This window comes from Schistocerca piceifrons, chromosome 7 (genome assembly GCF_021461385.2).
Source record: "Schistocerca piceifrons isolate TAMUIC-IGC-003096 chromosome 7, iqSchPice1.1, whole genome shotgun sequence".
Taxonomy (NCBI): domain Eukaryota; kingdom Metazoa; phylum Arthropoda; class Insecta; order Orthoptera; family Acrididae; genus Schistocerca; species Schistocerca piceifrons.
Window position 1 is genome coordinate 337,412,948 of NC_060144.1, and position 14,392 is coordinate 337,427,339.

A 14,392-nucleotide genomic window follows, 5' to 3' on the forward strand; every position below is an offset into this window, starting at 1 on the left:
CTTCCACTGAGCAAGGCATTTTTGAGTTTCAGGAGTGTGTCTTGACACTCTTTAGTCCACACAAAATGCACATTTTTCCAACACAAGCGATGCAGTGCAGCCGCAATTTGAGCAGCATTTGGTATGAACCAAATATAGTACGTCATCTTGCCTAGTACTGACTGCAGTTCAGACACATTGTGAGGAACAGGCAGATCACGGATTGCACACAAATGAGATTGGAGGGGGTACACACCCTGACTGTTTATCACATGACAAGTTTGAAATTCTTTCAATTCATTGGCTCCTTTGCCTTTTAAAGCAGTTGGAATGGAGTGAGCCCAGAAAAATTTCGGCTGTGCATTGTCTTTTAATGTAACATAGGCTACAAAGTTATTAGCTTTTCCCACTCCTTCTGAAAATAGTTCAGGAAATTCTTTAAGCAAGCTGGCGACACTTTCTTTTGGTGCAAAAGACGCTACTGAAAGTATGTTGTCTTGGATGCGAAAGCCAAACAAAGCGGAGGCATCTAAACTGAAAATGTTTTCACTGTCTCTTGATTTCAGCACAGTAAAATCCACTGCCCTAGTGTAGGATTTGTAAGTGGCAGGCAAACTACACTCTCCAAGCACTGGAATTTCCTATCTGTTGTAAGCAGTGAGGTGCTTGCCAGATTTAGAAAGGCTAGGTGAGCCTACCTGTTCATACGTGGCACGATTAAGCAAGGTTATTGAGGCACTGTGTCTAACTGAAAGTTCACACAATGGCCAGCAATTCATATTGAGACAAATAGTTTGTTAGAACCTCATTGCACAGCACTGGGGCGACAGGGAGGCACAACTTCAACTTTACCTTTGTCAGAACCTGTTGTAGGTTTTGAAAACACAGTGTTCACTACATGTACGTGAGCATGTTTATTGTGGGAGCAGGCAAAATTGGTGTTTATGTGCTGTTACAAACAAACTACTTGGACATGACCTTTTCTTCCACACATGTAACACGTTGTGTTATGTGAGGGGCAATCTTGTCTTTGATGGCGAGCAAAACATCTAGGGCAAGACTTCACTAAATTCACAGGCCTGTTTACCTGTCTATGTGGCTGTCCGCTTGGCTGTGTACGCCCTTGTTATTGAGGCTGCTTGGGGCAGTTATGAGCAAGGGGTAATTCAACCCGACAAATTGGGGCCTAGTCAAACTTATCGGCCATTATTGCACCCAAATTATATTGCTCTAAGATTAGCAATACTTGGGGAAGTGATGGATCAGAGAACTTTAAGATCTGTTCACGTATTCTACTGTCTTGGACATCATGTATCATGAGATCACTGTAAAAGTTGCGACAGATACATTTAAATTTACACTTCCTAGTCATGCCTGTTAGTTCTGTGTACCACTGGCGGTATGTCCGTTCCAGCTTTTTCTGCAAGCAGAAGAACTGATATCTAATTGCAGCTACTTGAACTTGCCAGTCAAAATATGTAGTTACTGCAGCAATTAGATGGTCAAACTGAGTTCAGCAGGAGACGCAGTTGGGAATAGTTCTTGCATTAACCTGTGAACACTGGGGACCCCACAATTGAAAAGAAGGATTGTAACTATACAGTACCTAGAACACAATGAACTTCACAGTGTGTTTGGAACAGTGTCAGGTATTCGAGCCATTCCTCTTCCATGTTGTTAAATTGCCGGAATGTTGTTATGCTGGTCAGCGGCACTTGTGGGGCTCGTTGGTTGGTCAGTTGTGTGGCCGACACAGCTTGTGCAGCCAGGAGTTGTACCGTCGTCAGTAAGGTAGCAATTTGTTGGTTCTGAAACTGAAAAGCTTGTTTTAGATCCATCACATTGGTCATCTGCAGCTGAAATTTGGGGGCAGGGGTTGGAGGTGGCAGGGAATTCATGGTTTACTCAAAGACGTTATAACAAAGAGCAACCAGAGCCTCTGAGAAGTGAAATTTGATTAATTCCGTGGTTCCCCTCATGGAAATACATGCAAGAACGGAACAACAAATTAGCAAACACTTGAACACAATCACTCCTAAAAGCTAAAACAGAAGAGAAACAAGCAAAATCTTTTGGCTAAGTTGATTATCTTCGATCGCCATTGAATTATCCTTGTTGCCACTGGAGTATCCTCGTCGCCACTGTAGAGTCTTGTACTGTAGGGAGGAACTGAGAGGATGTTGTTTGGTTGCCGGTATCCTCTTTCTGCTACACAAATGCACACGTGGATTAACAGGGTTCTTTATTTACATGAAAGGCTACTTATCGTCAATAGAGTGTATGTGTTCTGGTACAAGCTCTTCAGCAATAGTCCTCTTGCAGACACTGTTGGAAGTCTTGCTATAATCTTACACTATGTACTGTTATAGCCTAAGCCTGCTCTGCTGGATGAGTGACAACACCAACCTAGAATGAGTCAGTGAGAGTGACTGAGGTAGTGAGTGACTGAACTAGTGACTGAGAGACTGAGCTGGGGGCTGTGAGTTAGTCCATCAGTGACTGAGACCCTCCAGTCAATGGCGACAATCTAAATCTTTGTGGGCGAGAGGGGATTGGTGGCTTTTTGCTTGCGAGTGTGCCTGTGGCCTTTCTCCTGATAGGCACACCTGATCCAGTGCCTACTATCGATCTTCATGCTACATCTCTGCCAACTGGTGTGCTGGCGATAGCTTACACCAGCAGCACAAGGGCCTATGCTAACAGCACGACATTGCCTGCAACATCTCTCCTGGGCTTGTGACCATATTGGTTAGACTCCAAGACAACTGGAAAACTGTGACATGGTCAGATGAGTTCCAATTTCAGTTGGGCATAGCTGATAGTAAGGTTTGAGTGAAGTACAGACCCCACAAAGCTGTGGACTCAAGTTGTCAACAAGGCACTGTGTCTCCATAATAGTTTGGGCTGTGTTCACACGGAATGGACTTGGTCCTCTGGACCAACCGAACGAGCCACTGACAGTAAATCTTTTCGTTCAGGTACTTCGAGACCATTTATAGCCAATCATGGACTTCATTTTCCCAAACAACAATGGAATTTTTATGAATGACAATGTGCCATGTCACCGAGCCACAACTGTTCACAATAGTTTGAAGAATATTCTTGACAGTTCTAGCGAATGATTTGGTCACCCAAATCACCTGACAGGTATCCCATCGAAAGTTTATGGGACATAATCAAGAGGTCAGTTCATGCACAGACTCCTGCACCGCCAACACTTTCACACTTATGGATGGCTATATATGCAGTATGGCTCAATATTTCTGCAGGGGGCTTGTTGAGTCAATGAAACGTCAAGTTGCTGCATTACACCAGACAAAACAGGGCCTGACATTTTATTAGGAGTTATCCCATGACTTTTCTCACCTGAGTGTACATTAGAAAATAAAACAAAGTGCACAAAGACTCGTAAGAGCACTTGCCCGCGAAAGGCAAAGGTCCCGAGTTCGAGTCTCGGTCCGGCACACAGTTTTAATCTGCCAGGAAGTTTCAAATAATGTTAAGTTCTGTAATGACATTACTTTTGGTGTTTGACTTTTAGGTTTTAGGTGTGTGTGTGTGTGTGTGTGTGTGTGTGTGTGTGTGAGAGAGAGAGAGAGAGAGAGAGAGAGAGAGAGAAAGAGAGAGAGAGAGAAAAATAGTTAAGTGTAGAGACTGTGGCTATGTGAAATAATTAATACTGCTATAACACAAATAATTATATCACATACTTTCATCGAACTGGCTGCCTCCATCAATGTTTGGCAACTGTCTTCGGTGTCTTGTGTTGCCACAGGTTGATTTTCCAGCATCTAGGTGAAATTCTTTTGTGGGTCAAACAAACCTGCAACCATTCAAGCTACCCTTCTTGGTATACATTACAAATCCCCATTAGTCCTATTTGGTGTGGGTGCCACATACTGGAGCAACATTCTAGGATTGGTCACACAAATGTTTTGTAACCAATCTTCTTTGTAGACTCATTAGATTTTACCAGTATCCTACCCATGAACTGAAGCTTACCACTTGCTTTACCTATGACTGAGCTTAAGAGCATATGTGATCATTCCATTTAATATCCCTTCAAATTTTTACTCCCAGGTATTTGTGTAAGTTGACTGATTACAGTTATGAATCATAGATATAGCAGTCATAGGGTACTATGTTTTTGCATTTTGTGAAGAGCAAAATTTTACCTTTCTGAACACTGATGACAAGTTTCTAATTTTTGTTCCACTTTGAAATCTTGTCAAAATCAGACCGAATATTTGTGCACAATTTTCATACAGTACCTTATTATAGATAACTGAACCACCTGCAAAAAGTCTGCAGTTGGTGTTATGTTAATAAAGAACATGAACAGCACCACTCTTCCCTGGAACATGCTTGAGTTTACTTCTGCATCTGTTGTTGACTGTCCATCCGAGATGACATATTGCATTCTCTGTGATCCAGTCACTTTATCGTAATTTTGTTAATAAGTCTTTATGTGGTATTGAGTTGAATGCTTTTTGCAGTTGAATAAATACTGAATCTAATTGGCTAGACCCATGGCTTTCAGAATGTCATGTGATAGTTGACAATGTCCTTAGCCTGAAATTGTTCAGTATTACAACAAATGAAGGAAACATATTGCCTGTGTGCTTCTGTCCCTAGTTCTTCAGCCATGAGTGGCTGGCGTTTTCAAAGTTTCACTCTCCGTTGTTGATGGCAGACTGGAGTCTAGACTGCAGCCGGAGATTATAATTATGTACCTGTCTCCCCAATGTTTGAAGGCTTTTCCCTTTTAATTTTTACTGTCTTTCTTCACTTTCTACCTACAGTGGTTGTTTGCTGCAATATGGAAATACGAGATCCATTTAGCAGGAGGAGAGCATATCAATGGAGTGGAAAACGGCTATTATGTGCCCCATACATAAAAAAGGAGCTAAAATAAACTGCCAGAATTACCTAGGAATATCCCTGCTAAATACTACATGTAAAGTGTTCTCCAAGATCCTAACTAGGAGGCTTACTCCCTGTGTGGAAGAGAGAATTGGTGACTATCGGAGTGGCCTTACAAGAAATAGGTCAACTACTGACCAAATATTTACATTATGCATACTACTTGAAAAATGTTATAAACATCAAATAATCATACATCAGCTTTATATTGATTTTAAACAAGCCTATGATAGCATCTCAAGAGTGACATTGCGGAATGTGATGGAAGAGGCAGGAATACCTAAGAAGCTTGTTAAACTTACTATGATGATCCTCAGTGAAACCCACTGTAAAGTAAAAATACAGGACGAAACCTCCAGAGAAATGGAAGTGAAGAATGGACTGAGACAGGGTGACAGTATCTCCTCGCTACTATTCAACCTCTGCCTAAAAAAAGTCATAAGTCAGATAGAGATAACTAGAGGAGGAATTATTTTTAATCATTCACTGCAGTACCTACCGTACGCAGATGATGTGGCATTACTCACATGAAACACTGCTGTGCTGTCTATCAACAACTAGAGAGAGGTGCAAGAGAACTTGTCCTGGCAGTCAATGTTGAAAAGACCAAATATTTGGCAATGACCAACCAGCAAAACCTACCAAGTCTCAGGATTGCTGACAAGGAGTTTGAAAGGATGAGAGACTTCAAGTACATGGGATCAACTATCAGAGAGACGAATGACATCAGCAGCAAGGTGAAAGCTAGAATACCAGCAGGCAACAGATGTTACTTTGTCACTCTACCAGTGCTTAGGAGCTCACTTCTATCATGAAAATCTAAAATCCTCATTTACAAAACAATTATAAGACAAGTTGTTATTTATGGTGCCATGACAGCAAATGAGGAAAGGATCTTTAGCATTTGGGAGAGAAAGGTTCTGTGTAAAATATACAGCCCAATATACGATCAAGGAGATTGGCACATCTGTACGAATGCAGAATTAGAACAACTATTTGAAGAACCTGACATTGTCTCTACCCTAAAATAAGAAGTCTGCGATGGGCAGGACAGGTGGTCAGAAGATAGAACATGTAAGAAGATTTTTGATGGCAAGGCAGGAGTCAGAAGACGGTAGGGATGTCCCAGAAAGAGGTGGCTGGATGGAATTGAAGAAGACATGAAAAAGCTGGGTGTCAGAGGATGGAGACGGAAAGCCATGGACCGGATAGAATGGCAGGGTATTGTGATGCAGGCCAAGGCCCTTCAAGGGCTGTAGAGCCAAGAAATAGTAGTAATTTAGCTTGATAGCCTCAGGCTGTATATGATCTCCGGCTGTGGACTAGACTCCAGTCCACCACGAGGAAAGGAGGAGGGAAACTTTGAAAATGCCAGCCACTAGCACTGATGAAACATCAGAAAAATTGTCAAACAAACATCGTCCGAATAACTTGAGACAGAAACCAAAAGGCAATATGTCAACAAGTGGCCATGAAAGCCTCTGTAGTTTTTAAATAAAGTAAACGTGACAGTTGCAGGCAGGAAGCACTCGTTTAATCCATTTGTCGTAGCTGTGGACCAAAGTTCAGTGAAAACATCTCATTACATTATAGCTCGGAACACACTCAAAGATTCTGCAATAGATGGATGTCAATGGTATTTTTGTGAATAACTAAAAGCACAGTTTTTTGTATGGAGAGCAAATTCCAAGTAGAATCTGATAAGGATATCCCACGGCCCTGGTATTCCTATGGTTGTGTGACTACCACCAAGTTATCAATTAGGATGAATGGGCATAGAGAGAGGGGTGTCTACTTGCAGTAACAATATCCTGTTGCAGAGCATGCTATACAACATGACAGTTGTGATTTTGGCGTATGTTTCACTACACTTTTCATTTGGATTCTCCCCCCTGACACCAGTTTCTCAGCTCTACGCAGGTTGGAGCTGGCGTTACAATATGTCCTTAGTTCTCGCCATGTGCCTGGCCTTAATTTACATTGAATTCTTTACTTTCTTTGGTCTCGGTATTTCTTTTCAGCAACTATTCCTTTCATTGCCCCTTTCACTTTTCCATGTCTCTTATTTTTATGATGTGTCTATTTTTCCGTGCATCCCCCTTTCCCACCTCACCTCACCTGTCTGCCACGTGTAATGCACTTAGCTTTCTGCTCTTATTAATGCTTGCAAGATGTTATATCAGAAATCTCTGTCTTACTCTTTACCCAATCTTCCACCTTTTGGGTCCTCAGGTTGTTGAATCTCGTCTTGTACAGTCCCCAACAATCAGTCTTTCCTTCTAATCCTATCCAGTAAGTCTGCCCTGACCCGAGATTGTGGGCAACTTTTCCGTAACTCTTCCCATCTCTGAAACCTTGCCAGTCCTCGTCCCTCATCCCTCTTCCGTCCCCTTCAGCCCTTCTGCCGGAGGAGCCACTGGCTTGGATAGCTTGCACATTTCCTTAACTTTTATACGTATTTTCTCCTGCTCCAGCTGGGTGAGTAGACTTTTTTTATCCATACATTTATATTATATTCTCAAAAATTGATTATTTTTGTTGGTATAACTTTGCTAGTAGTATGTTAATGAGAGAAAAATAGTAATTGTGTTTGTATTCCAGCAACAAGTTACAACAGAGGTAAGCAAGAAAAAAAGTAATTCAGGCAGTTAAGTTTATTGTTTCAAATCAAGGTAGTCACAGTTCTATGTTGTGAGACCTACAATGTCTTAATATTGCTGAGTTTGGCGAGATGATGCCAGGCAGCTCCCTACCAGCTCTGATATCGCTGCTCCCTCAATTTTCTAGAAGAAACTTCACAGTGGGGCAGACTCAGTAATTTACGAGGGAGATAACTCACAGGTTCAGATATCTTTTATGAATGATGTATTCTCACTCAGCAGGCATGGTAACTTCTGTAAATGAAATTCCAAACCATCACTTCAGTATTAAGATCTATTAATAAAATGTCCTTCCAGCAAGGCTGTGAAGCTACAAGGTTTGTTGTACTAAATGTTGTGGTCCTTTTCCTTACGTGGCTCAACAAACGGCAGACATCTTTACTTTTGAAACTATTACTCATCTAATCCTTGCTGCTTAGGTGTTATGAGCTGAATTAGCCAGTAATTCTGGATGGAGTCTTCAAAACAGCAGTAGATGTCACCTGTGATGGCAGCATCAAGTGGGACCCGGTGCCTTATCTTTCTTCACCTGACTGCTCTGAAGATCCCCTGCTAGCTGCTACTGCTGCCCTGTGTGTCACACACTCACAGCAGCAGCAGGCTCTTGCCTCTGACAACATTGTGCATACCTCTGTCACAAAGGACCCACTTTTATGTCTCTCTCTCATCATTTTGCTACCCCCACAAAGAAATGTTCTTGTTTGCTATCCTTTACCCTGCTTTGTTATATTAATAATTTAGATACTTGCATGGTTCACATTAGTACAAAAAATTACTATCTTTGTCTAAAATAAATTATCATCATTTTATTTTGTAATACTGTAAATGTAGCAGTATAAGAATTTACATAATAAAAGAAAAGTCTCTTGGCCGAGTGTACCAATCTCGATATTATAGTTAGTCGCAAATGTAGGCAGCAGAGTTTAGGCTTGTTCTGTACACTTGATGTCACACAGTCTCTGGCAGCCAAAGAAACATTCATTGGTGTTTTCTGTGCTGTGAATGTCGTAGTCAGTGTGAACATTAAGTGTGATTGTAACAAGTTATTTGGTGAATTATTATTCAGTTAGCACACTGGACTCGCATTCGCGAGGACGACGGTTCAATCCCGTGTCCGACCATCCTGATTTAGGTTTTCCGTGATTTCCCTAAATCTCTCCAGGCAAATGCTGGGATGGTTCCTTTGAGAGGGCATGGCCGTCTTCCTTCCCTGTCCTTCCCTAATCGGATGAGACTGATTACCTGGCTGTCTGGTCTCTTCCCCCACAACGACCCCAACCATTATTCAGTTTGTTCTGAGTTGGTAATGGCATTAAGCTACGAATTCTGCGTAAGCAAGTGAAATACATAATTAGCAGGATACATGCTTTCTTCAAGCACAAAGCCCCACTGTTCATGTAATGCAACTGTTGCTTGGAACCGGCATCACTGCAACTCTCGCCTCTGCCCCGACCTGTGTGGATCGCATCTTTCGTGAATCAGACATTAGAGACACTGTCCCCATTATCTCTGTATCTGCTGCATAAAAGACTCAAAGGCTTCCATTTCTGTAACATTCAACAGTATTGTGCTGTATTGGATTACTTTTGGGAAGAAAATATGTTGCTAAAATATAACTGAACTGTTACAGGCTGTTAGTACAAATTTACTTGATACTGAATCAAAATGTTTCTCAAAATTTGTGATTTCCATGAAAATTGGTAATTCATACCCATTGTTCCATTTTGTAATTTTGTTTATGACTTCGAAGTGTTTCATTGGAAAGTTCGCTGTAGAAAGTTACTTAAATGCCAGTGTTATCAATGTACTGTGAAAAAAGTTTATTGGAGGAGTTCCTAGTATTCTCTGCATTCTTTGACCATCACTTCCTGCCAGCTGACTTCTGTCTCCCTTTCTACATCCAAGATAGAAGACTAGGTAAAATCGTCTGAAGAAGGCCACTAAGTGCACGAAACTGGGTAAGAAATTAAATTTTTTTTGTGTAACTGGTCACTGATTTTTTTGATATATACAACTACAGTTGCTGAGGATGGATGAAATACTAGACACTGTAGTGTTGTACAGTGCAACAATACAAGCATACAGGGAAAGCTGAACAATGGGATACCACAACGGTGTGTTCTGGCTACCACTTTACTCAAGTCTTTATACCTCAAACCTGCTGAACACTGCTGCAAGGAAATTTGAGTATGTTGTTGACCTAGCTTTATCTATCCAACATAAAAACTATGAAGTCACTGAGACAATTTAGCAGAAGATTTATCGACTTAAAATGAGTACTTTAAGAAATTGAGGCTTATACTAAATCTTGACAAGACCCAAGCTAGTTGGTTCACCTACAAGACCCAAGCTAGTTGGTTCACCTAGATATCTCAGATGCAAATTGCCATCTGAAATTTTCTTTTAATGACACAATGCTCGAATGCCAAAAGCATCCGAAATATCTAAGAGTGACTTTAGACAGAATCGTAGGTTTCAAACAACGTGTTGTTAATATTGCCTCCAAGATAAGGACTCACAACAACATTATTGAGTTTAGTGGCACTACAGGGGCAGCTTCAGCAAACATTTACGAACTTCAGCATCAAACCTGGCATACTCTGTAGCCAAGTATTGTGCACCAGTCTGGTTGAATAGAGCTCACTCCAAAACAATACAACTATGAGGATGGTTACTGGCTACTCAAGTCTGCTACTGCATTGCTGTCCAAAACTCAGCCACATAGCCTCACTCCTACTGTGCGGACAGGAAGTGCTTGTAAAGGAATGCAAGAAAATTAAGAACATTCCTGAACTGCCCATTCGTCATGACATATCCCAGCTGGCAATAAATCAACTATGATGCTGAAACCCAATCTGGCATCTTGCGCAGCGGCTTGCAGGTAGCAGCTTCAACCTCAGTGCCAAATAGTTGGAATCTTGGAATAAAAATGCTCCCGTATCTACACAATCTAACAGATCCACTAGAAATGACCAATGGTTTTGAATTCTCTTGTTGTATATGAAAAAGTTTAAGCTGAATATGCATGGGATATTGTATTTGTGCAGATAATTGATACAAATGGAGAAAACTTCCAACATGAAACTGCAATTGGAGTTCCTAGACAATGAGTCATCATCTTGTTGAAGAATGTGAGCTGAGAGCATTTCTTGCTAATCCAATGGAATTCTTTGTTCTAACACTCATGTGCCTTGAGTGGGTAACTGTTAACCAATATTAGCATATGGAATTTATATTTTTCATGTTTCTTCTCTGTTAATGTGTTGTAATACAGTGTGTCATATATGCTAAATGAATAAACAATAACCACCAGACTTCTTTTTTCTTACTGTGAGTGCTAAGCCTATGTGCACAGACAGCCCCATGGTAATGGTCCTGTTGTCATGTAACTCTATGTTTCCCAGCTCCTACCTAGTATGAAACCCACCCCATCTGACAGAACAAGGTGGCACAGTGGTAAGACACTGGACTCCCATTCAGGGTTATGGTGGTTCAAATCTTTCGGTAGTCATGCAAATTTAGAGTTGAGTTGCTATTAATTACTAAAGGTAAATAAATACCAGTGTTGTTTCTTTGAAAAAAGATAAAAGTGATTCCCCCATCCCCTCCCCTTTACCCAATCTGAGTGTATGCTCCATTGATTTTAACCTCATTGTCAACAGGATTTTGAACTGTAATGTCCGTTTTCTGCTTCACATCCTTCCTAATCCTTTTGACCCACCATATTCTGAGTCATAATTATTTCACCTTTGAAGCCAAAATCCGCTAACTAATCTCGGATACTTCCACAGATACTAGCTTGGCACCATCCTGTGTTACCTTGTTTACAGACCACCTAGAGGAATCTTACCTATTTATTTTCATTGCAGCTGTTGCTAGATACTTGTGTTATCTATCTCAAGTGCCATTCATAACTGAGATTCAACATCTGAAACTGTTTTATGCTACATTATATTTTGCACAGATGAGTGTAGTTTATAGCCTCGATTTATATTTCAGTGAGGTACATGTAAAGTTCTCTTGTAATTTAAAATGACAGATTTTTTTTAATGTGTAAGACTGTGCTTTTTCATGCTACACTGAAATTAGTATTATTTTTATATGCTTCACAGGACACTAAGCCTGTACCTGGATTGGTAAGCATTGTGATCTACTTTTCATGTCTTGTGAATAATCCTTTTTCTGCTGATGTGTGTTTTGTGTGTGTCCTTTACTGAGTGAAAGTGTAAAATTATTGCAGCAGTGCACATTTGTTTCACGCGATGTGGAAGTTAATGTGGCGGTAATCTCTCGAATGTCGAGGAACAATATAGTAAAGCGCATTAAAGACAAACCGATTGGTTGTCACTCCGCATGTGGGAATACTTGACGGAAAATGTTTCCACAAGGTATGCCAAAAATGTGTCCCATATTTACCACTTACAGCAAGCTAGGATATAGCTTGTTGCTAATTGTGATTGTACTTTTCATTTAACAGAAAGAAATTTTTATACATATCAGGCTGCAGGCACCAGTTGTAACTGGAAACTGAGACACATTACAGAATGCAAGGAAATTCAAATACCAATTTATTTTTCTTGTTTGGTGCATTCATCATACAGAACCGATGCTGGGTGATTATTTCAACTTATATCACTGTATTAATAAACAGTCATCAGGTACCTTTAAGTTTACTGTTGTCGTCATTGTTTTTACCTGTGCTTTAAATCAGCTGACCATTATTCAAATGCAAAATGATTGCATGCACAGCTTTCTGTCATTAAACCCTTCACATCACTTGTATGTATGCCGCCTGCTTTGTAATTTTGGAAAGCTTTGTTGATTCCTCCCTGCGCCCACAAGCATATGTACCTATCTAAATTTTAATGATGCCAGACACCTTCATGTACACGGTAAAGCCCTAACCCTAGCATGTTCATCAGTGGTTTGCTGAACTTCAGTGTTTTTAGCAGTAATGATTATATTTGTGTGAATAGTTTATTTCTGCTGCAGGACCGCTACTTGTTTTGCTCTGGTGCCTGTGATGGGAAAGTGAATTTATATTCTGCATTGCGTATGGAGCTACTTATGTGCTACCAGATCACAACAATGACATTAGCTCGGAATGTCAATGCTGTCCGTTTCACCTCAGATGGCTCCAGGGTAAATATCATGGTTTTCTTAGAAAGAACTACGGTGTATTAAATGCTTTTTTGCCAAACTTGAAAAAGTGTGTTTCCATATTTGCTTTTTGTATGTATTTTCCACAAGCTAATAAATAAATTGTTTCTGAAGATTGGCCAGTGGGATCAGCATTTTTTTTTTAAAGGATGACTGTTACAAGACGGTACAGAGCTCAATATTTAATTTCAGTCCAGTTAAAAAACTGTGTTTTAAAAGTTGGTTCTAACCCGTTATGGGCATGCATCAAATTTAGCTTTTATATCTCCAGTATCAGAATATTATTGTACAGTTTGTGCACTTATTCTATATTATACTTTAATTGTTCTGTGTGAATGTAACAAATGTTAGGAAGCAAACAGTTCTGTGTGGCACTAAGTGGAGTAAACACTTTTTTATTTTTAATGTTTTTTATATGTTGTGCCACTTAATCTTTCATCTTAATAAACCATTTTTACGGAATGCTGCACATCAATATGGAATATATTTTCAGAATTTAGAAACAATATCCTACTGAAGCACACTTTTAGGTAACTCCACATTTCTGGTTGAAGAATTATTCTGGTCCATGGAATTCTGATAGTGGTAACATAATTTCACTTGTAATAGAACTGTATTTGAAATCAAAATTCTTGTGGAATAGACTGACTTGTCAGGTGTTCTGACCTTTTTTATGACTCCATAAAATGACAGGTTTAACACTGTTACTTGAGTAAGTAAAAATAATAAACATTCTCACTATGTTGGTAGTTAAAGTAACATTTGGACTACATGGAGCCTTTTCTAGACAACTTTGATATATCTCTTCTGTCTATCAGCATATTTTTTTTATTTTTACAAATAAAAAGTGTCGCAGCACACAACACAAACCAACAAACCAAAACTGGTTTGTGTATCTGTTTATTTAATACGACACATGTTGACACAACATACAGTATTGTTAAACTGCTGGGAGGGTCCTGTTGGCCTAGATATGGACAAGTGTAAACATCAGTGATGTTGGTGGTGCTTGTTTTGAGTCAGCGTGCGCAGCCAGTGTTGTAGACTTGTGCTGGAGGCCGACAGTGCAGCCTCTGGTGTCAATCCCCCATATTCATGGCTATCAAGCCTTAGCTCAGTGCATTGAGTAACACCCAGGGTGTGCTTGAGTGGCCAGTTGCTCAAGCAGCTGGCACTGTGTATGGATCGGGAGCAAGGCGGGCAGTGAAAGGTAATGTTAACTTGGGTTTACCATAAAAAGTATTAAGGTTCAACTTTCCATGATACCTGCAAGCTACCATAAATATGAAACATACATTATGTTACTTTTACACTGTAATTTCAAATCATCAGGTTTGCTGTAGAGAAAATGTAGGGAAGATAAGTCCAAACTTATGTTGAAACGTGTTTTGTTAGTTTCTTATGAAGCTACCTTTATAGATTAATATAGAGTGATTGAAAGGAAAGGGAAATTTTGAAAATGGTGTTGGTAGGTCTGGGCGATTGTTAACGCTGGGTAACAGACAGAAACCAACTCGCACATTCTTGCCATTTACTTAACATGGATACTTAGAGCGGTGCACAACATGCTTTTATCATCATAGCTTTTTACAAAATCTCAGTGTGTGGAGGCTACATATAGAAAATTTTGCTATCACTTCAATTTAAGACACAATGACCATATACCATCC

At 40.1% G+C, this 14,392-nt stretch overlaps 1 protein-coding gene across 2 annotated transcripts in view; it reads left to right on the forward strand.

Annotated features, from left to right (window-relative positions):
- The window catches only part of LOC124805016, a 117,196-nt gene that overhangs the window by 22,352 nt on the left and 80,452 nt on the right, over positions 1-14,392 (forward strand). For both annotated transcript variants that reach the window (XM_047265423.1, XM_047265422.1), the window contains one exon: positions 12,555-12,704. In XM_047265423.1, the coding sequence (XP_047121379.1) occupies positions 12,555-12,704 (150 nt within the window). The remainder of the gene's footprint in view (positions 1-12,554; positions 12,705-14,392) is intronic.